The following is a 24,271-nucleotide window of genomic DNA, read 5'->3' as shown; positions in this document are numbered from 1 at the left end:
GGCGTTTTCAGTTTTGAAGCATATTCATAGGAGGCTTTAAATCAACCAACTTACAGCAAAACAAATGTTCATGGGGTTAATGTCTGGATTTTCAAATGGGTACCTGAAACAGAGCCAGCACATGTACTGATACTCAGAATGTCCCTACGTGACCACCCAGGAAGCAAATGCAGATTCTGCTCTGAAAGTTTTGATGTAGCTATATGTACACACACAGACACTCCTCCCACCCACACTCACACCACACTCCTATTTCTATTCTCTGCTTGAAAAGAATAAGGAGCAGCACATTCCTAAGTGAATTTTTTAGTACTGAGACAAGAGGAAAATAATTTTCTAAAGCTCAACTTGAAATCACAATTTTAAGTTCTAAAGTATGGGGATTTTTTTTAACTCACCCTGGGAAATCTTCTTTTTTGTTTCCAGTTCTTTTAGATCAGCCTGAGATATGGGGTTCAGGCCAACCAATTAATCCAAGCATGGAGTCGCCAAAGTTAACAAGGCCTTTTCCCACTGGAAGTAAGTTATGTGTCTGCTCTGTCTGGAAAAATAAGTGACTCATTTTAGTGTCTGTCTGCATAGTGAAATTAGGCAACTCTTAGAAAGTCTACGTAAGCAACATCAGAACTGAATAATATTAAGAAGAGATGTTATCCTAACAGGCTTTCAAGTTAAAGAACTCAGGGCAGGTTATGAAGACAGGAAGAAAATAATACAATAAAGCAAATTATTAACCTTGAATCATAGCCTTTTCTGAAATCCCACATGCTTATTCATTCATTTATTCATTGTATATATGTAAGAATAAGAAGCAAGTGAGTTAAAGAAACTACTGCATTACAGGCATGAGACTATCGTATAACACAGAGGTGAACAAGTCTAATATGGTCTCTGCTCATCCTGTAGAGCAACTGAGGCTGCACAGGACAGAAAGGACACATTGATAGGAAAGAGTGACAATTGGGGAGCAAGAGAACTGAGGCTATATGGTAGAGAGAAGCTGAGATAGTAGATCAGAGTAAATGTATGTGAAAGTTGCCATCAGTCTGGCTTCTTCCAGCATGACCCAGGCGGCTGGGAAAGGAGGTCCTAAAGATCTAGATAGCCCTTCACCGGTGGTGGGTTGGGCTATTTGGACTGAATGGATTGTTCATCAGGTAAAGCCACCCTTCTTACAGATTTATTGAATTCCCTTTTCAGTAGACTGCCTCTGAAGCATGCCTGTGGAAGGCACTGTTTTCAAAAAAAAGGTGTTTTGGAAGGAGAGAGATGCAGAGGATATTTTTACTCCTTTGGGCTCACATACAGACCAACCAATACTTTTTCCAGTTCAGCCTCTCCAGAGTTTACGCCTTGGTGCCTAAATGTGATCATGAGAATTAACCGAGGGGATTCATAATCAAAGGCCAAGAGGTTGTTTGTTGGAAATATTATTGCTATAAAGCCGTGTGATCTAGCCTTTCCAAAGATATTTCCCTCATTAAACAGGATAGGAAAAACATCATTATCAACAATTTTTTAAAAACTTCTGAACTTTGAAAAGTGTATTTTTAAAATATTTGAACCACAGTGTCATGATTTTGAATGTTTTCCCCTGCAAAACAAAACTAGTGAAAAAGCTGTAACTTCATTGAAAAGCTTTCTTGACAGACCTGAGCTATGCAAGTGATCCCTAGAAAACCCTTTCCTAAATGCCAAGAAAGTAAATGAATTGTTTATGGAGGTGATGTATTGGTTTTAACTATTGGTATTTCAGAGTTGTGAGTCTTACGTGCTGTGGTTACACTTAGCACAGCACAGGCTATTGTTTAATTGATGTGCATTGTATCATTCTGCTCATGTTGTAGTTGCAGCATAAGTTTTCTATTCTAGCTTATTAGGTTTTTATAGTATTTTACTTGTTTTTATGGTATTTTGTTGATTATGACCTTGATTTTTGGCAGAGATCCTTAATCAGGAGCAGAGCCCCTGATTGACTCTTAACTTCTGTGGGAAAATATGATCCACTAGAGGTGTAGCTTTCAGAAGCTCATAATTAAGATTAAGAATCACATATTCCTAGGCTTTAGGATGAGGGTTGTTAGTCATACTTATTGTGTGGAAGAACAGGATGCTACCTAAAAATAATAAATAAAGTACGGGAAGGGGAGGAGGAGGGAGGAATGACAGAAAAAGCTTCTTCCTAATTTAGGCAAGTAGAAGGTACCAGCAAGCGCTCTCCAGCCACGTGCCCACCTGCCTCCCTCTGCGTTTAGGTTATAAGAGATTGGATGGCATTCAGATTCACAGCTAAACTTTGGGATGGCCTATGAAATTAGTGTGAACTCTTTGAATCTACCAAATAGGACCAGTGACAAGAAAACATACACTTAAAGAAAGAGGAAGAAGAAATGAACCAGTTGAAACAGTAATTCCAAACTTTGCCCACAAAGTGACAAGTCCAGCTCAGAAAGGTGAATCTCTTCGTAGGGACCATGATACTTGATTTGGCTGTAATTTTTGTCAAAGGAATCTGTTCATTCCTCCTTGACCCAAGGAGTTAGTTTGCTTCTAACTTTAAAAAATGTACGAAAATTTAAGAAATATAATTTTGAGAAATCTTTCCCAACTCAATCTGGACACTAAGATCCTGACTGGATTAAAAACCCCTCACAGGAGCCCCCACCCAACCTGTTATTTCCGATATCAAACCCTCGACTGTAACTGTCAGCTGACATGATTTCATTCAGTCAGTCATAAATCCCTTGAGGCCAGAGGCTATTTTTATTCAACCCTATGACCCTAGTTCCTAGTACAGGAGGTAGGACGTAGTTGTCGCTTGAGGTTTGTGTGTTGAATCATATTTAAATGAATAAAATGGTGATATTATTATTATTGTCCAACATTCTCTTGACGTTCTCTTATTCTCATAAAATGGAACAATCTGAATGGGTTCTGCTTCAGTTCTTTGCCTTTGAACTTTAAAAAAATAGACCATTAATTGCTATTCCATTTCCAATAGCAGGAATATAACTGAAAGCCCAAATCCTGCTTATTTAAAGTGTATTGTATGACTTAGGAAGAACATGACCAATGATACTTGGTTTCTCATCTCTTTGCAGCACCTCCACCACTGCCTCCAAAAAATGTACCAGCTACCCCACCCCGAACAGGATCCCCCTTAACAATTGGACCAGGTACGCTTTTGTTTTTTCAGTTCTCAGATGATGTGTCAGAGCAGCGGCCCTGGACGAACATGCCCTTGATGTGTTGAAAACTGTAGGCTACACAAAAACATCACAATGTTGGCATTCAGTTTTGCTTTCATTAGAATTTCTTATGCAGACTTATTTTAAAGCACCATTTCCAGGTTTTACACACACACAAAAGTAATAATTTCTCAATTAATTTTTCCTTGGTATAATTTTGTTGAATGAGGGCCATTTTGTAACATGAAAGGAAAAAAAATCTCAATATGAAAAGTCATTGTTTAATTAACCCCTCACTTTGTTGGATCTCATTTTAATGATTTACAAATTCATAGTCTCAAAGCACAATTGGTATTTTTTCAAGACAATTTTGCTAAGTCTAAAACTATCTAGTCTATGAAGACATAAAATGGTTCCTAGGGCGTGAAGCATACTGGTGGTGGAGAAATTCTTTTTCATTCAAGTATTTATTATCCCATGGTAAGGAGATATGTAAAGATTATGAAATATGGCAAGGAATTGCTACATGCCTGTAGACAGATAATGCTTAAGGCACACCTTTACCATCTATTAAAATCAATACTATGTATTCATACAATTTATAGTCTGCCAAGTCTTACTGGCCTAGCAAATCAAAAGTAGCAATTGCTGTTATGTGCCTGGGCTCTTAGAATGTGGTTCTTTATCACCTGTGGAATTCTGTTGCAGCTTCATCCTTTGCTATTTATGCAGCCTGGTGAGTTTGATAGCTGCAGAGTGGGGCATTCATCAACAAAAGCAAAAGCAAGATGTAGTTATTTATGAAATTTATATTGACTCAAACCCAATAGAGAGTCATCCAGAGCTTCATAAGTAAAGATGTTTGCAGGTTTAAGACATTTTGACACCTTGTATTTCCACAAATTGTGTTAGATATAAATATACCTACTAGCACAAGATTATAAATATTGCGGACCATGCAAAATGCTTCCGCATTTATCTATAGCCTTGGAACCTCGAAAGTTAATTCCTTTCAAACTAGAAATATAGAAATACTAAGATGGCTCATATAGCCCAAGAGTTATATAAAGGTAAAGTGACTTCTGTTCATGCCTTCCAGTTATTTAGGTAACAATTTGTAATGTGAATAATCTCAGTTTTTAAAAAGTGCAGTTCTTCATACAGAGCTGTAGAAGATCATTCTTAATTTTTTCTCTTATTATTGCTATGAATTAAAAAGAATAGCTTATGCTAATATTTTAGCAAAACAGACATTTTGGTATCATGACAACCTATAGATAAATATCACAGTTATGCCTATGAGGTTGACAGGTTAGACTTAATGAGAAAAGAAATTATTTAAAAATTTTTAAATTATTTTCTTCCCTATTAAGCAGGTATATATGTAACAGTTCTAATAAGTAGCAAATGCCTCCTCAATAATCTATGTGTGTGTTGTGTGTGGGGTGTGTATATCTGTATTTGTAAGTATCTTTGTGGTGATACCTTCTTAGTCTTTGTACTGCATTTCTGGTGTTTTTTAAGGTTGAGGATATACAGCTAAATATGATGTGATCACTTTTTAAAATTAACAAATGTTATAATCAGTTTCACCAAAGTCTTGATTTAATATAAGAGAGTAGACAATCTTTGTAAAATATGAGACCAACTTTGACTTCTCAATTCTTTTTATGTTGTGTGATGTGTATTTTATTAGGCCAGATTTTCAGAAGGGACCTTGCTTTTGGAATTTGCAGTCCCAGAGCCTGTACTTCTCTGTGAATCTAACACTGCCTTCTCAAAATGATCACACTTGGTGCACCTGTGAGCAGCCTTTGAGAGCAGTATCATGCACAGCACTTTACATGATAGTCAAAGTAGCTAGCTGTGCTCAGCTTGCAAAAAAGAGTAAATAATAGCATAAAAATATGATGCTCACTTTATGGAGGGGGGATCTCTCCCCTCACCTTAGGCTCCTAATCCGATAAAGATATTTTTACATCATGAAGTATGCCCACTGAGGCACCTCACACAGCAATGTATTTTCCAGTCTTTGCCTCCCTCCCTCACTCCCCACAAAAATAATAAGTCAATTAAAGTTTAAAATCAACTACTTTAACCACAGGAAATGACCAGTCAGCCACAGAGGTCAAAATTGAAAAACTACCATCCATCAATGACTTGGACAGCATTTTTGGGCCAGTATTGTCCCCCAAGTCTGTTGCTGTTAATGCTGAAGAAAAGTGGGTCCATTTTTCTGATACATCCCCGGAACATGTTACTCCGGAGTTGACTCCAAGGGAAAAAGTGGTGTCCCCACCAGCTACACCAGACAACCCTGCTGACTCCCCAGCTCCAGGCCCTCTCGGCCCCCCAGGTCCCACAGGCCCCCCAGGGCCTCCTGGGCCTCCTCGCAATGTACCATCGCCGCTCAATTTAGAAGAAGTCCAGAAGAAAGTTGCTGAGCAGACCTTCATTAAAGATGATTACTTAGAAACAATCTCATCTCCTAAAGATTTTGGGCTGGGACAAAGAGCAACTCCACCTCCCCCACCACCACCCACCTACAGGACTGTGGTTTCGTCCCCCGGACCTGGCTCGGGCCCTGGTACGGGGACCACCAGTGGTATGTCTTATGCTTGAGTGTGCTTCTTGTGACGGGGAATGGCCATGGCTGCTGCAGTGTGAGCAACACCCTCCTCCTGCCTGGCAGCTGGCTTCAGAGCTTCAGCCCTCACTCCTCTGGTCTGGGTGTCCTGTGGCCCCGCAGCATGTCCTAGTCCATCAGATGCTCACAGTCATGGTCCAAGTCTGTGGATGTGTTCTGCCTTGCACTCCCAGCCCTTAGGTGTGCCCTGCCGTCCACGCTGCAGTTAAGAGGTCTTGATTTCTAAAACAAAACTGTCATGCCACTGTTTGGAATTCAGGAAAGTTCTAGGAAGACAGATTTCACAGAGAGTGGGTTTCATGTTAAATGTCTGATTTCCTTGTCGGGTGCCCCCACAAGGACACTAGGTTTTGTGGGCCAATGTGTTGTGTGTGTATATAGGCAAGCAGGAGGGGTTGGGTGGGCTTCTTTTTTTTTTTCTATTTTTTTATTTTCTTTTTTGGTTGTGGGAAAACCACGTTAACCCCTCTAATTTCTTTAAAAAGATGTAAGGTTTGAAAAGGAGATTTTAGGAAAAGGCAAAAGAAAAAAAAAAGGAATACATATATTGCATCTGTAATCCAATCAAGCTGTCACTGAAGACAAACTTGTTCTCTGTTCTCACCAGTTGACACACTCATCAGGCTATAGGTCAACTCTAAGTGTGGTGACAGGTGATGGACTCTATGCCAATTCTGATACTGAATTTTTTTTTCCTTATTTGAAGCTTCATTTTGTGTGTTTTAATTATGGAAGTATAGTAACACCTACCATGCATACAAAAACAATATCAATATTTTCAAATGCATCTTCCCCCATATCATTTATTCCACTGTTGCCCAAATTTGTCTGACAACATCCCCCAGTGCTTTCCTTCCTGTGCATGTGGGTTCAGTGTAGGGGCCTTCAGGGGGTGCCATGTATTTGTTTTTCATTTGCTGTGAAAGAGGCAATAAAGTGTAAGGTACTTAAATCTAGTAAGAGACAGAAATTCTAATATTCAGTCATCATCACTGCCTCTCTCAATGAGGTCTTGCAGTACTTGCTCTGTGCTTGCAAATGCTTCTGTGCTTAAAGTGAGAGCATCCGTGGTGATCAAGAAGAGTGCTAGGAGTTCACCCGTACTGCACGCAAAACCAGTGTTTTATATCTTTAGGTGTGTATGCTTCCAGGTCCTCTTCCCCCCAAAAGGAAAACTATTCAAAATCAGCAAGTATTTTTACCATAAGACCTTTTGGAGCCTTTATTTTGCAAATAATAAAAACTACAGTTTCTTATCCTGGGCACCACACTGTTTGTTTCTTTCTTTCTTTCTTTTTTTTTTTTTTGACAAGGTCTTGCTCTGATGCCCAGGCTGGAGTGCAGTACATCTCAGCTCACTGTAACCTCTGTCTCCTGGGTTCAAGCGATTCTGCTGCCTTAGCCTCCTGAGTAGCTGGGATTATAGGTGTGTGCTACCACACCCGGCCACTTTTTTCAGTAGAAACAGGGTTTTCAGTAGAGACAGAGTTTCACCATATTGGCCAGGCTGGTCTCGAACTCCTGGCCTCAAGTGACCCACCTGCCTCAGCCTCCCAAAGTGCTGAGATTATAGGCGTGAGCCACCTCGCCCAGCCCTAAATGCTTTTTGGCTCTAAACGCTTTTTGTACATTATTTCATACAACAACACCATGTGGTAGATACTGTTATCTTTCCCATTTTACAAATGGGAAAACTGAGGCTCAGAGATATCAAGTAATTTGCCCAAGTTTACAAGCTGGAGGCAATGAATTGGATTCATACTCAGGTCTGTCTGATCTGGAGCCTATGTTGTTAACCAGTGTGCTCTCCAGGCACTTTTGTAAGGTTTGGTCATAAATATTCCAAACTTATTTGACTACTGACTCCCATCTACACTGCACAGTGTCATCAACAAGATCACCGAAAGTCTTCTCTCAAAATGTACTCGTCTGTGCTCCTCTAATTCTAGAGGGTTACAGCATCCATCTCCATCCCTCTATTGTTCTTTCAGGTCTTTGGGGGGATACAAAGCTCCTTATCTATCTGTAAAGATAATAAAGAACCACTATGTAAATCCTCCAAACCACAAACCCAAAGACATTAGTTGTCCATTACAAAAGAGGGGTGTGTAGTTTTATTTTCTATGCAGCTCTCCTAAGCCAGACTCTCAGTCTCCTGAAAGGACATTTAAAGAATACCCACCACCCTCCAAGGGTAGGCCACAGTGCTGTCCTAAAAGGAAACATCTTTATCAGGAGTAGAGAGGACAGGCGGCTTTGGTAATTCATCTGTGTTTCATCTAACACCTTTCATAAAGCTCTCGAAGATATTTGTTCAATTGAATTTACCACTGATCTAATTAGGAAGAAAGGAACTTTTGTTTTCTTTGTGGAATTTTTGAGAGTTTTGTTGTGATTTTAATGTTTAGCTTCCATACCCTTATTTGAAATTATTTTGAAATGTCACCAGTAAAGACTCTTGATTCTTCATAATTAAGCTGGAAAAAGCTTGACTTTACTGGTATTAATAGATTGGATTTCTAAGTAGAAAATTGAACTGGGCCACTGAAGTTTGTGAATAAATAAAACTCTGCAGCATTATCTCCTTAATTAAGTCCCAGTTTATTTGCTGCTCAATCGTTTATTGATGGAACATATACAAGCTGGAAGAAATAGAAATTTAAGATTGAAACAATAGGGTATGGCCTCATGTTTTAAAGATTAGCAATGCTTCTCACTACCTGCTTTTTATAACACTAGGCCTGATGAAACTAACTTTCTTGTGCTTCTCGAAGCATATTTAATTGTATACCACTATGCACTCATTTTTAAAATTTTATTCACAGCAAGGTGACTCTCGCTGACCAAGTATAGACAGTACTGATAACCTTGTGAATCAGAAGAGGTACCTGCTGTTGAAAAGCAGTTGGAAGTTAAGAATTTGCTCCAATAACTTCAATTTCCTTATGACAAAAGTTATAAATACCTATTTTGGCCAGAACAGTACTTTACTGGAATGCTGGTTCTTGACAAAGGCTATTTCTTCTCCCATGTGGGTTGTGTGCCAGAGGCCGGAGGGAAAGAGTTTTGTTGGCTTGCACCATGTCTGAGGGCCAGGGAAAGAAAGGAGTAAGTAAAGAAAGAATGTTCATGCAACATTTTCCAACTTGGGAAACTAAAGATGTTATATGCAAACACACAGTCAATAAACAAATTAGTCTGAGCTAGCTGGGGTTGAATTAACTGAATATATTTCCTAACTACAAGTCTTTTAGAGCAGAGATGTCCAATACAGTAGTGTCTAGCTCCATGGGATTATTTTAATTATAATTTTAGTTGCTTAACATTAATATAAAAAGTTCATTCTTTAGATACAGCAGCCACAATTCAAGTGCTCAGTGGCTATATATGGCTAGCAACTATCTTATTAGACTGTTCTAGAATATTTTCACCATTGCAGAAAGCTCTATTAGTAATGTTTCAGGGCTTTTAATGTGTTAGTCATCAAAAAGAGAAACATAGCATATAATCATTTACATACATATTTAATGGTTTGTTCAAAGAAATGGTATCATTATGGTCTAAGAAATACAATTCGGGAAAGGTTGTTTAGTTTTTCACATATCTCAAAGTGCATATGTTTTAACTCACTTGATTCTCCCAGCAACAACATGAACTACTAGCCTCATTTTGTGGATTAGGAAACTGAAGCTCAAAAAGGTAACTTAGCTGTGGTCACAAAGCTAGTAAGTAGCAGAGCCAGGTTATGGTCCCAGATCTGTTGGATTCCACGGCCTGTGCCTTGACCACTTCTCCCAGCTGCTTCCACTGCTCCAGCCCAACACACACATAAAAAAAGAGATGAAAGTTGAAGCGGTAGATACGTGGTCTTCGGGGGTTGCCAAACAAATTGATTAAACCAGGTTGAGAACAACAAATGGATTGAGAGCATGTCAATTGTTGCCAACCTTTTTTAACTCACAAAACTCAGTATATTTTGGGTTTTAAAGTTAAACCTTAAACAGTGTTGCTGTCCAAATCATTTTCTAGCATTGTTCTGGAAATAAACACTTTTTTAAGGGGGAAATGAAAATGCAATTGAAAATTGAAGAGTGAGGATAGAGATGTGCAAATGATAGCCGTCTACACTCTTAAAATGTGAAACAATTGAATAATTTCACAAATGTATGTGAAGCCTTAGTTCAGTTGTGAAATACCCCTCAGGCCCTGAATATCCTCTGCTAAGCCCCAGGGTTTGGTCAAGCAGGGTTTTAACTGAAATATCCTTTTGCTTCTTAGACATTCTCTTAATGTGGTTCTAGCTGCACAACAAATCAATCACTTCAAATCAGTACAGAAAAAGTGATTTCAATGGGGCATCCGTAAAGGAAAACAATTAACTTTTCAAGGAACAACAAACTTTTTTTAACTTTTTAGTTGTATTTGTATCAAAAAACACAATCTTAATCATCATCATAGGTATCTACTACTTTCTATTTGTGTAGTATTTTATATAGTCAACATTTTCACAAGCATTTTCAATTTTATTTGTTACAAATACCTTGTAAGGTAGAAACGAAGTCTCACTTTTTAAAACAAGGAAGCTGAGGTTTCAGGCCAGCAGGGCCAGAACTCAAATCATCTGGTTTTTCATCCAGTGTTTTTCAATATTCCACACTGCCTTGATGAAGGCTCCTTAGTACTTTCCCAGGCATCACTAAAAGGAGTTTAAATTCTTTTTTCTGGAACATGTAGGAAAAGGATAAACAGTTGGCTTTTTTAATTTTTAGATCAATTCAAAAGACTACTTCTTGGAAACAGACCTACAGATAGACATTTTGGACCTTTCCTATGGCATGGTTTTCACAAAGTTAAGTAGAACACCTCCTCCTCCATCAACACCAAAAAAAAAAAAAATGTCCTGAGACTTCACAGTTTAAAGATTTATTGATCTCTATGCTGTTACTTCTGTCTTCTGAAAACATCCTGGGTGTAAATTTAACACAATAGTCAAAAGAAAACTTTGTAGTGGGGCCTGTCAAAACATACCTTTTGTTTTTTTAAGAGAAGATTAGCCAAAGACTAAAAACATCTATATTGGGAGAGAGATGTGCAAGCCAAGCAAAAATAAGAACAGACTTTATGCAAAATGTGGGACTCTACACCACAGTCCATCTCAAGCTATAAGACATTGCATTTAAGAGTGTGAGCTATGGAGGTACATACACAGTTTGAGCTATATGACCTGAGACAAGTTACTGAATATCTCTGAGCTTCAGATTCCGCATAGATACCTAACAATACCTACCTCCAAAGCTTATCAGGGGAATAAGATCATACATGTAAAGTGCTTAGCGTAGACCTTGGCCCAGTGGAGAATAAAAAGTAAGAATACGGATGGTAGTGGTAGAGGAAGGTGGAGACAGAGAGGGAGCGGGGGTAATAATTAGTAGGTTTCACACTAATGTGATTACACATAGAATAAACAGCACAGAGAAACACACTCAGGATTTCAGATTATTTAAAACAAGAGGAGCAAGGTTTAATCCCCCAGGTACTCTCCTAAAACACAGCAGATTTCTGAAATGATAGGTTTTGTTGCTCAACTTCAAAGCTTTTGAGAGTCTGAGAATTTGGAGACTGAGATGCTGATATAAAAACTCTCCAAAGATCCCAGTTTTGTGATGTGTTGTTTGGGAGGTGGTAAGGGGGTGGCAGGTGTGGGGGATGAAGTGTGGATATTTTCCCAGGGCAGGATTTCTTAGAATTTTCTTGGGATGATTTGAGACCTGTGCTTCTAACGGAAGTGACAAAAACCTCAGGAGTAGTCACAACTTTTCTGAACAAGAATGGTTTGAACATTGATTTGACTTTTTAAAGGTTTTTGGTCAAGTTTCCCTGTGTATCTCAGACATATGACTGAAGTTAGGCAGATGCCTGAATCCAGAGACCCCACTGGTGTGCTGACTGATGTGCATGCCAGCCTCTGTGTGTCTTCTGTGTTTCATACGTTTGTCATTGACAGCCAGAAAAGTAAATCCAAGAAGCTCTTTCAAAAATCATCATGGGCAAACTCTGCACTGACAGATTCCCAAGCAGCCTTCTTCACAAAATAAAATCCTCTAAATTCAGTGCATTTCTGTTATTAAGATTCTAAATACAAAGTATTCATGCAACATCTAATTTATTTTCTTATATTTTGTCTTTTGCTTATGATCCAGTGTTTGGGTACATTGATAAAGTTGGCGCTCATAGTTTGACCACAGTCAAAAGCATAATTCTCTTAACCACATTTAAAGAAGAAAAACCTAAAGTGGAAAAATCATTCATCTTCCTTCAAGTTCTAACCTCCATTTTCATCTTGGACATAAATTCTACATACATGCAAAATGCAAGAGAATTTATTATGTGTTTAATGTGTCTGTGATGATAATGAAAGGTACCTACCATGCAGCAGAGAGTCTTAAGACCTTACCTCTGTCATAGAGCAATAAAAGGATTTACCTTTCACTGGGTGTCACATGACAACAAAAGGCAATGAGCTTCTGCCATCAACCATAGCTGAAATCAGTAATTTTTTTTCTTTATTAAGAAAAAAAAGAGAAAAAAGAAAGTGCTACAGTGTTTAGTGTAGTGACTGCCAAGGCCAAAAAAAAAAAAAAAAATGTCCGGGACTGGCATTGTACTGTGATAACAGCACTTTGGCCCCCTGTGTTTCCAGCCATTTTTAATACCAGTTTGTTTTTCAGGTGCATCATCCCCTGCTCGACCAGCCACTCCTTTGCTTCCTTGCAGCAGTACCACTCCACCTCCACCTCCTCCCCGGCCTCCATCCAGGCCAAAGCTACCTCCAGGAAAGCCTGGAGTTGGAGATGTGGTATGTTCCCTTCTGCCCTGGCTTGCTCAGAAACAGTGAGAATGACAAACAGAAGCTCCAAATGCCTTCAGGTCTAAGCGTTTAGAGAACTCGCACAAACAACCCTGACAGGTGGCATCTGAAAGACAGCCACTGTGGTATGAGTGTACATTTCAACCCTCCTCAAATTTCTACCATCTTTCAAGCCAAGGTCTAAAATGACAGGAATGGTACGCTTGGACCGTCATCTCTGCTACAGTGGGTTAGATGCAAATGACGATAGTAAGATTCAGTTGCAGTAAATCCTTTAGAAAGAGAGGTGTTTCACAGTATTTGTCTGATATTAGAAAACTCCAAGAGAGGGCAAATCCTGGTTTCTGATCCCAGAATACAGATGACTTATTGATTGTAGGCACACTATGTGAATATACAGTGAAGGAGTGGTGGCTTGAGGAATTTGTTGCAGAAGTTTCTTGCCTTGTGTTTTAAGGCTGAGGAGGGGAAAACATTGTGTGAACAATTAAGAGAGACTTGTGGCAGAGGTAGATTTCTTTGGCATTTGCACACAGGAGTCACAAACAAATGATGTCCATAGTATTTGGCTGGGCTAATACAGTACAGGATTTTTGAATTTCGTTAGCTTTAGATGAGTATGAGCTCTCACTCTGTGTTACCTGCTGAGTCCCTAAGGGTATGTGAGTTCAGTCCTGAAACAGACCCACTGACCATGTCACAGATCCCAGCTTCGCTAAGCTCAGGTTTAGCATGTTATGGTTTATCGTTTCTCCAGCTCCATTCCACAAACTCTCATGTAGATATAATTAATTTCAGTGTAAAAATGGTGTCATCTATTCTTCAAATACCTAAGTTGTCATATCTGGGGCTGGGAGACATTAAAAATATGGAACAAAAATACTGCAACCTGTGTATCTAACTTTTCATCTCTTTTCTTCTCCTTACAGTCCAGACCTTTTAGCCCTCCCATTCATTCTTCCAGCCCTCCTCCAATAGCACCCTTAGCGCGGGCTGAAAGCACTTCTTCAATATCGTCAACCAATTCCTTGAGCGCAGCCACCACTCCCACAGTTGGTAAAAATTCTCTCCTCTCTTTTAATCCTTTTGTGGTTTTGACTGGCTATTTTTTATGATCTGAAATCCCCAAGGCCCTGTGTTTCTGGTTGAAATTGTTTTGCTGTGTGTTTTGCTATTATTACCTGACTCTTCTTTTAAAACCACCTTCTCAGCAAAGGAGGCAAAGTGCTTTACCTAAGCAAATAAACAAATAAAAGAACATTAACACCTGTGTTTTGCAGGAATTTTCTTATGCTGTTCCATACAGAGCTATTCAAAAAATAAGGAAGAAATCACCAAGGAAGGTCTTGTAATTTAGATATTATTTCTTAAAATAAAAATAGTCTCCTTTGAGGGGAAATGTTTGTTTAAGTTCCAACCATGTACCACATCAGAAATCACAAAATTTAGAACTTGTATTTTCTTGACGCTTTCATTTCTTCATCATTTTTGGTTGTCCTTATGTTGACAGATGGTATAAACATCGGCATTGTGAGACTTGAGCAAACTTTTCGACATTTTTTTTTTTTTCTAGTGCTTTTCAGTGATGTGTGGTCAATTTTCCCAGAGAAATAAGCCGTTGGTGGCATTTTCAGGAAATGCCTTTATGCCTCTTTCCTTATGCTGTGATGAAAGTGAAGAGTTGAGAATGGCTGTTCAGCTGGATGGTTTTCCAAGGTTTCAGTGCTTCATTTTGCCTGGAGCATCATCCCCCTTTCCAAAGCTGGTCTCTCTCTTTTTCCACCTTCCAGCAGGAGACAGATTCCTGCTGCCTCTCTCATTTTTGCATGGTGTCTCCCACCTAGGGCTTTCCCATTCCATTTTTCCAATGGGATCCCCATTCCCCATTGTCTTCCTTTATAGTCAGAACTCCCCTCCGGCTCTTCCATAGTGTAAACCACCTGGCCCATCCCACATTGCTTGGGATAATCATTAACTAAAGCTAAATAAGTTCCTTCTGCTACTCTTGGAAGAGCAGACTGCACAGTTGCCTATGTGAGAAGTAGCTTGATCAAAGCCTGAAGCTCTTCTGGAGAAAGAACTGCCTATTTTCCCAGATAAATAAGTTAAGGTGTGCCTTTTAAGGCCCCCAAAAGGAATTTCAACTATATCACATGCCTTTATATCTTTAATCAAATCCTCCCAAAAGAACCTTTCAAGTTTGGTGAAAATAGAGCCAGTTACCTAGTTTCATGTGAGTTAGCAACAGACAGATATTTAACATTATTTATGTAGCCAAGTTTGCTCCTGTCTGCAACATCAACTGGGGCAATTTGGGGCTTCCTATCTTTCAATGCCTAGTAACTCATTTCCCTCTGTTTTGTTTGTTTCTGTAACTTTTTTTTAATTCTATCTCCTTAATACTCCTTGATTGCTATGAGCCATTCCCCACACTGCCACTCTTTTTCTAGATTAGTTGTTTCACCTCCTTCATGTGATTTGATTTGTCTGTCAGAGAGGAAAGTAAGAGTAAACTGTCACTCAGAAAGCTGACCCCAAGTGACCTCAGATAAATCTGTAACATGTTCTTTCAATGCCCTGTGATTCATAGAGAAAATAGCACACACAAAGAATTTGAACTGGCCAGGTGCAGTGGCTCACGCCTGTAATCCCAGCACTTTGGGAGGCCGAGGCAGGCGGATCACAAGGTTAGGAGTTCGAGACCAGCCTGGCCAACATAGTGAAACCCCATCTCTACTAAAAATACAAAAATGAGCCAGGTGTTGTGGCAGGCACCTGTAGTCCCAGCCACTTGGGAGGCTGAGGCAGGAGAATCCCTTGAACTCAGGAGGCGGAGGTTGCATTGAGCCAAGACCGTACCACTGCATACTCCAGCCTAGGCGACAGAGTGAGACTCCATCTCAAAAAAAAAAAAAAACAGAGAATTTGAACTTTGTGTATGTTTGTACAATGTGTTTCTATACTCTCTGCTGCAGAAATCTCAAATCCTGGCCAGAACCTTTGATTCTTAACACATCTAGTATGGGTTCCTTCAAGATGAACCAGAGTGGGATTAAAAAAAAAAATAGCCACGTAAGCGGATAGTCACATTGCTTCATTACTAAGGAGCATACTGATTTAATCTGTTTGATTTTGTTATGTTTATTTGGTGTCCATCTTCCAGCTGAATTCCTCACCCTCATGCTTTGTCTTTTCACCTGCTGTGGGTCAGCTGACAGCCACTTTTCTCTGAAGTAAATATATTGTCAAGACTGACTGTCCTCAGGCTTCCTGTGCACTGCTCTTCCTCTCAGGAGAGGATGGGCTGTTCAACACCAAAGGAGTTAATCATAAGTGACTTGGAATGTCAACTTAATGTAGTCAAATGGTGTGAGGGAGGTAGAGAATTTCAGCAGCAAATTCTCTGAGGTTGGTAACTCAACATTTCCCTCCCACTGCAATACTTTTTTTTTTTGACATTTCCTATGGTACTTGAACCAAAATTGGGGCAAATCTAAAGTAATTCTAGAACTAAAGTTTTAAGAGCAAATCTAAACCTTCTACACAGCAATTCATATAAGAAGATGCCCCTAAATGACTTTGGATATGAAATCTCTCATGACAGCTGTGATTACACAATAGCAAATCTGATGTCACAGGTGAAAATAGGACTTTTTTGTGTATTGTCACACTCGAATGAAGAAGAGCTCCTACACAACTGCCTTTTATTGAACTGAAGACACCCTCAATTGAAAAATGTACCATTATTTTTTATACAACTAAGAAAGGGGAGAAAAACTACTGGTTGAGCTAAGATAAAATGCTTTTTTATTACATTAACTATTTCAGACAGGTTATAATATGAAAAAGTGCACAGTTTAGAATCAATGAGCCAGGTTTGGTGGTGCGCGGTGGTAATCTGGTGGTAATCCCAGCAGAGATGGGAGGATTACTTGACCCAGGAATTCAAGACAAGCCTGGGCAACAAAGCAAGATTCTCATCTCAGTTTTTAAAAATAATAAATAAATAAATGAAAAACAGTAAGTTCTTTTGCACTAGTAAAAGCTCACTAGTAAAACCTCTACTATATGATTTCGGGGAAAATCCTATCAATATTATGAGGATAGGGAAATTGCTTAAAGTTATACTAAGAAACAAGCACCTTGACATTTCAAGATACAGAGATAACAATAGAGATAATGAGGAATATTATCATTAAATTGTAAATATGGAGTCAAAAGCTAATAGAATATTTTCTGAGGAACATTATTATTTGTGGAATATTTTTTCTACCCTCATCCATTTCCTTCTTTGCATTTTTCTTTCTTACTGGTCTTTGTACAGATTTTATTCAATTTTCTGTTAAAGTTGTAATAGTATGCATAAGACCTGTGGCATTGAGTACTTTTTTAAAATCACATAGAGTCAAAAATCCCAATTACTTGCATTTGTTAGTTGCTGAGAAGAGAGACCTTATAAAGAGCTGAATTGGTTAAAGTCCAGAGCACCAATTCATGATGTTGTGACCAATTTACAAAGACATTCAGACACAGCTGGATACCATAGACAAAGATGAAATTATGATAACGCTGTTCAAAATTAACAGTCCATAACTATCAAAGGCAGGTGCAAGGCAAATTGAATTTGGATATTGATGAGGCTGAAATGGGATAGTTCATACAGGGACCTTGGATTTATACTGTTGCTTTTTTATGGCCATGTTAAAAGCATCTACTTTCCCCATGGGAGGAAGGTGCATGCTGAGTGATCCTATTGAGCTGTCAGTGCTCTGTGAGGAGATTCTTGTTGATGGACATATGTCTGACCACTTGAGAATTGTGTTGGAGTGAAATACACTTGCATAAGTCAATTATTAGTGACAGTTCCTGTAGCAACTCCCAGAGAAGGTGGGGCGTGACTTCTTCCCTGGAGCTGACTTCAGACAAATTCACAGATGCTAAACCCTGGCTTTTTTTAAACATTTTAATTTTCTCTCATAGAATCATCACAAAACAAGAAAACACTTTTTTATATCGTAATCATAATTCCAGTGTTTTCAGTTTTGTTTCCTTTTTCCATTAAAATCATTCCTGTGTTTCAATCAGTAAAGTGGGCTTCTTGATTTCATTTGGGATTTGTATTTGTGTTTTTATTTTCCATTCGTTTATGTTTCTTTGGTTCGTAGTGTCAGAAGATGATGTTTTTTATGACAAACTGCCCTCGTTTGAAAGGCGCTGTGAAACGCCTGCAGGTATGGTGCTAGCCAAGTGATCTCTAGAGACCTAGATTCCAAAAATCCAAGCCATTATCCATCTGAATGCTATAAACTTCATGGACATGCCCTCACTTCATGAGTGTCCAGTGCCTCTCAGATGCACCCTGTATATTTACTGTTCATCGTGGAACTCATGCCACTGAAAGTTTTTAAGTGACTATATTCAAAAACAGCAGGTTGCATGACAGTTTCTCAGTGAAGAGGTTCAAAAAAGGTGAGATGCTATTGCTTTGTGAATTTACAAAGGAAAGAATAATTTAACTGCTCAGAATTACATGTCTGGTCACTGCTTTTTAATTTAAAAAATAATAGAGCATCATTAGTAATCTTGTTTTCTCTTTGGTACATAGGTAAAGGGTGTTTTGTGTCTGGATGCCTAAGGTGATTCCAGGGGAGGGGATGGAAGATATGTGACATCTTCCCTGAAATTTATATTGATATGCAATGCTTTGTCATTTAAAACCTAAGCTAATGTTTTCTACAATCCATAACTCTGAGTTTATCTTTTTGGAAACATAGAAGGGGATGACATTGAAGATGAAATGGATACAGCAATTGCTGAATGACAGTTTGCCCAAATTAGTGCAGTTAAAATATGCTGACGCCCCTGCATGGCCAGGAAGACTTCTGCTCCATGCACACAAGCACCAAGTATCAAGCGACCACCAACACGTGCCCATTCCTTTAGGCCTCCATAGCTTTGCTTTTGCTTTCTGTTTCCTGAACTAAAAAAAAAAAAAAAAAAGGTGTAGATTGCCAGCCTTCCCTTTTTCCTGCACGCTAATGGCATGTAGTGCCTCTACCCTTCCCTATAGTGAGATTAATGTCCTGCTCTGTAACTCACATTGTGTCCTTCTCTCTCCCTTTCCTTAACCCTTCCCATCCCGCTTCAACTCCTGGCCATACAGAGAATGAACAGCCTTCCCTCGTTTGGTTTGACAGAGGAAAGTTTTATTTGACTTTTGAAGGTAAGTAGTGCATAGCATACCAGATTCTAATTTATACTCCTCCTCATCCTTATTTCCCCATTTGCATTTCCAAATCCCAGTTCTCTTCAAAAGTTCTGGTCTCACTTTCTATATGAAAATGCTATGGCTACTTAGAAAATATTAAACACTAAAGGAAATATTACATGAATTTGGTTTGTATACGATCTTCAATTTTTTCACATTAAAAAAAGTTCAAGCTAATTTGCAGTTAATATTGGTTATTTAATTAACTATGGTCAATTGAAAATAAAACAAAACAAAACACACCTTTTTTGGCCAAGGAACTTAACTCTGTCAACCAGGGCTCTTTCCTAACTCTTTTGCAAATGCATCGCAACAAATATAAGGACATTTTTGGTTGGTATTGGCATTTAACTTGTTTGGGATAATTAATATTTTAGATGCAACATCCATTATTGTAACATCTAAATATGTAAATACATTCTTATGACAAGGAATGCTGTATAAGAGATCAGAAAAATTGGGAAAAGAAAAAAAGGAGTTTATTAGTAAGTTTGATCTGCGTCTCCTGAAATTGCAATTGAGATGACTGCAGTAAAATGGACAACTATTGCTGGACTTGCCATTTTAGAAGATTAAGGAAAATATACATAAATATAATGTCAAATATCTAACCTTACTGTTTGATCATTTGTTATATTCTGCATTAAGGGTAAGCATTCTTCTGTCTTATATTTAAGTTTTAATCATCTTAACATGCCAGTCATTTGATTAAATGGTCCATTTAAACTAATGGTGGGGGAAGAAGTTAAGTAATTTAACTTAATTTATGGACCATCTTACACATAAAAATTTATCACATAAAATCCTACTTTCTAGGATTTTAAATAGCTACATTTATCCCAGGATCAAAAGTTGGCCAAAACACATTCCACTCTAGATTTGAATCTAAATATTGAACTTGATTTTGTGTTTCATGGCAACAAAATAGAATTTTCGTAACTTGAGTGTGTGTTTTAATGCAACTTTAAAAATCAGAATGGCTGATATACATAAATAGTTTGTATAGTTGTGGCTTTTTTCTCTTAACAATAAATTTTGCTCGCAAGATAGTCATAGAGATGGAAGTTCTTAGCTAGAACTTATCCAGAAATAGCTTGGGTAGTATTAGGAAAGACGGTCTGATTTCAAATTTCGCAAACATCCTGATTTCTTGAACTAGCCTGGTCAGAAGACAGGTGAATAAGCAGTCTTCAGGAGAGGATGTATCTTCTGCACATGAAGTCAAAGCCTTCTTGGGTCATTAATTTTGTAATAACCAAGATGCAAAGTCCACAACTTGTGACCTCCTAAACTTTCTCTTTCAATTAGATGAAACTAATAAGTGCCCAGGTATTTTTTTTACTAATCAGCATGTTGCCAAAGAAGAAACTGCAGTTGCATAGGTTGGTAATCCTGAAGTAAAGCAATACCTGCATACTTAAAGGCACTTTGGTTCCATCTGGTCACACCAGATGATGTAGTTTACCTTCTTTTAACTAGGAAATTAAGCAAGGCACTTTGCCAACCCTCAAATAATTGTATGGGGCTCAACAACAAAAAAACAACTCTGACAGTTTTTTGTTGTTTGTTTTGGCTAGTGTATGTGTCAGCTTATTTGTTTATGCTTTATTGTGGACCTGTTTTGAGAGACAGAGAGAGATCTTTTTTGAAGAAACCAATCTAAAGACACTTTTGGTTGTCAGTTTGTTTGTTTTAAAAATACATATTATCAATCAAATATAAATATTTAATAAATGTGTGGAATAACATATCGCATTTTATGAAAATATATTTGTCAGTAGATGTCTGGGTATTTAAAGTTGGTAACATTGCCGTTCTAATTAGTGAGACCCAAATTCCTTAAGCATCTCAATTTGGGCCAAGAGAAGTCATGCAAGAAGAGTTTTAATAGAAATTAATTGGAATCTCTAGTACTGTATTATCTTAATCTTGGACTTTGTTCAAGTTTAAGTATAAAGGAGCCTTCTTGAAAGGATATGTGAATAGCCATATCACGAATGTTGGTGTCACTGTTTCTCTCACTAAAAAATGTTTATGCAGATACAAGTATATTCAAATGCACTTCAAGGGAAGCCTTAGAAGAAACTAAAATGATGCCTTGCTATCTGAGCAAAAAATGGCTATATTTTTTAAATGGAGATTTGTTTTCATCATGTATGTACATTAGAGTTGGGTATTTTTAGCTAGCAAAATCTAGAAGAATTTTTTTTTTAATTTTTCTGCTGTGATGATAAAATGACATAGAAACGGTGACATTTTAATTTACCTTGAGAATAGTGCCCCCACCTAAATTTTTATACTGCAAAAACATTTTCCTTCAACATGCTTTATTGAATAGGATTTCTAACATATTATTGTAGGGCACTCTGGTTTCACCCGCATTTGTTATTATTAATATTAATTATCATTATCTTTAATTCTTCATTCAGGGAATGTAGAAGAAAGATTCCCATGTCAAAATAGTCATCAGTTCCAAATAGCTTTTCAATTTTTATTTATTGACTTCTAAATAGTATTTTTATAGTGTTCAAAACACTATTCTGTCTTATTCATCATTTTGTTCTTACAATGCTTTAGATATCATTTTCAGTCAATGTTTGAGCTACTGATCAACCAATCAACTAAGTGGCATATGACTTTATTTGAGGATAACATGAGGTGCTTCACACTTCCAAATTTAAGTTAATAATAGAGATAGAAAAGTGTTAGTGGTTCTAATTCTCGAGTCCCAGTGCTTTTCTGAATGTTTTACTTTTAGAAACAGCTTCACTGAAATATTAGTTTATAATAAAAATTCAATGTATTTTAAGTTGGGGAAAAAAACAGTGAGGATTGCAAATGGTGATGACCTTTTTTTTTTTTTTTTTTTTAATGAGACGGAGTCTCGCTCTGTCCCCCAGGCTGGAGTGCAGTGGCTCGATCTTGGCTCACTATAAGCTCCGCCTCCCGAGTTCACGCCATTCTCCTGCCTCAGCCTCCCGAGTACCTGGGACTACAGGCACCCACCACCACGCCCAGCTAATTTTTTGTATTTTTAGTAGAGACGGGGTTTCACCGTGTTAACCAGGAAGGTCTCGATCTCCTCACCTTGTGATCTGCCTGCCTCGGCCTCCCAAAGTGCTGGGATTACAGGCGTGAGCCACCACGCCCAGCCCAAATGGTGATGACTTTTTAAATTCATCAAAGACTGTATCCTATTGAAGCTATCAAGTATTCTGAGGTGGGAGGGCAAGATATTTTCATGACAAATATTAAATAGAAGATATGACTGCTGGATATTTGAACAATTCCCTAGAGTGTTTGAACATCAAGATGTTTCCAGAAATGTACTGCACTTCTCCTTGGTTAGCTTTTTTAACTACAAAATCATCTCGTATGTGGTGGTGAAAAACCAAAAAACAAAAATCTGCTACCTTAAGTACTTAAGTGGCCTCTTGTGGGAATATAAGCTCTGTCATCTGCTCATATAGCCTCTTACATCTCACACACTCTCATCTCTAGACTGCTCTGTGCTCCTGTTTACTGGTCTTCCTCCCATCATTCCCACCAGGAATGCCACATCCCTAGCAGTACCCTTTTCTACATTTCAGTCTCTCAGATGAACTTGCCCTCCTGTTTCCTGACGAAATCCTGACTCTTAGGAGCCATCACTTCCATAGCACTCTCTATGGAGACCTCTCTTCAGTCTTCTGTGGATTGTTCATCGTGGGACTAGGAGGCAGTGTTTGGATTCTCTTAGCTCCCTATTGCTGCTTCCAAAGCCTTCCTGATTGTGAGAGCAGCCGTCTGATAATTCCACCCTCTTCCACTCCTTATTGCTATTAACAGTTGACTGCAGAGCAGTCCTCTGCATTTATCTCAGAGGTGCTGGCAGCTTGCATGTCATCCTCTGTGCCACCTCACTCCCCAGCATCATCCTGTGACATAGAGTGTATGTGTGTGACCTGCGTCACACGCTGCCTCCAGGGCCTCTTGATTTTTGCTCCAAGAAGCTTTCTCTCCACTTTATTCGGTACTCCACACCTCTGGCCACACCCTGGAAGTCGTTCCCCTGGCAAGTCTCATTTCAGCTGTTTTATCATTAAGAATTTGTCACACTTTTTGTGCACCAGGGACTTTATGAAGCAATATTCTTTCATTCAACAAATATTAAGTGACTGCCTACTGTGTACTAGCAATGTCCTGGGCACTCCCCACTAGTGAACAAAACAGAAAAAATCCCTGTCCCCACAAAGGTTATGTTCTACTGTGGAAAGTTAAAAATAAAAAGATAAATAAGTAAAATATATATAGTATGAATATGGTAATGAGTTCTATAAGAAAAATAAAATAGGAAAGGAGAATGGAGCATAGTGAGGGTTGCAGTTTTAAATTGGGGGATTTGAGATTGAAAAATGAAAAATAAAATAAAAATAATAATGAATATGAGTAACTAACATCTGAGTACTTACCGTGCGTAAAGCAGTCTCCATCTATTATCTTATTTCACCTGCACAACTCACTGATGCAGAAACTGAGATTCAGATAATGTAAGTAACTTTCACAGGGTCACACAGTCAAAAGAGACAGAGTGGTGGAGCACAGTGGCTCACGCCTGTAATTCCAGCACTTTGGGAGGCCGAGGCGAGTGTATCACCTGCCATCAGGAGTTCAAGACCAGCACAGCCAACATGCCGAAACCCCGCCTCTACTAAAAATACAAAAATTAGCTGGGCATGGTGGCACGTGCCTATAATCCCAGCCACTTGGGAGGTTGAGGCAGGAGAACTATTTGAACCTGAGAGGTGGAGGTTGCAGTGAGCCAAGATCGCGCCACTGCACTCCAGCCTGGGTAGACAGGGTGAGACTCCGTCTCAAAAAAAAAAACAGAGTAATGATTCAAACTCTGGCCACCTAGCTGGAGGCCACTGTGCTCCACCACCTCACCCTACTGTACATACCTAATCTCATTCAGTCCTTGCAACAAAGGTTTTGCCCTAATCTTCTAGCCTTCCAGCTCTCTAATTTCATGATACTACACCTTATTTTTCCCTTTTATTTTTAGATGACAGCTAATAATTTTCCTATTTATAGGATACCAGATAATATTTCAATACATGTGTGCTATGTATAATAATCAAATCAGAGTAATTAGCATATCCATCATCTCAAATATTTATCATTTTTGGGGGTTGTGAACATTCAAAATCCTCTTTTTGGAAATATACAATAAATTATTGTTTTCCCTATTTACCATACAGTGTTATAGAATACTAACATTTAGTCCTCCTATCTAGTTGTAATTTTGTACCTATTAACCA

General features: G+C 38.5%; 1 protein-coding gene and 1 long non-coding RNA gene across 27 annotated transcripts in view; one reads left to right on the top strand and one right to left on the bottom strand.

Moving 5' to 3' along the window:
• The window catches only part of LOC134759465 (uncharacterized), a 66,490-nt gene extending 66,047 nt beyond the window's left edge, over window positions 1-443 (bottom strand). Inside the window, exon 1 of the long non-coding RNA XR_010135688.1 lies at window positions 399-443. This is a non-coding gene — a long non-coding RNA (uncharacterized LOC134759465). The remainder of the gene's footprint in view (window positions 1-398) is intronic.
• The window catches only part of SGIP1 (SH3GL interacting endocytic adaptor 1), a 238,033-nt gene that overhangs the window by 144,383 nt on the left and 69,379 nt on the right, over window positions 1-24,271 (top strand). For 7 of the 26 annotated variants that reach the window (XM_054547439.2, XM_009249288.4, XM_009249292.4 and 4 more), the window contains 6 exons: window positions 427-519; window positions 3,102-3,176; window positions 5,293-5,793; window positions 12,564-12,691; window positions 13,633-13,759; window positions 17,869-17,934. In XM_054547439.2, coding sequence (XP_054403414.1) covers window positions 427-519; window positions 3,102-3,176; window positions 5,293-5,793; window positions 12,564-12,691; window positions 13,633-13,759; window positions 17,869-17,934 — 990 coding nt within the window. 26 annotated transcript variants of the gene reach the window in all.

This window comes from Pongo abelii, chromosome 1 (assembly GCF_028885655.2).
Source record: "Pongo abelii isolate AG06213 chromosome 1, NHGRI_mPonAbe1-v2.0_pri, whole genome shotgun sequence".
Taxonomy (NCBI): Eukaryota; Metazoa; Chordata; class Mammalia; order Primates; family Hominidae; genus Pongo; species Pongo abelii.
The sequence above is the reverse complement of the archived record's forward strand: the minus strand, read 5'-3'. Positions and strand labels throughout refer to the sequence as shown.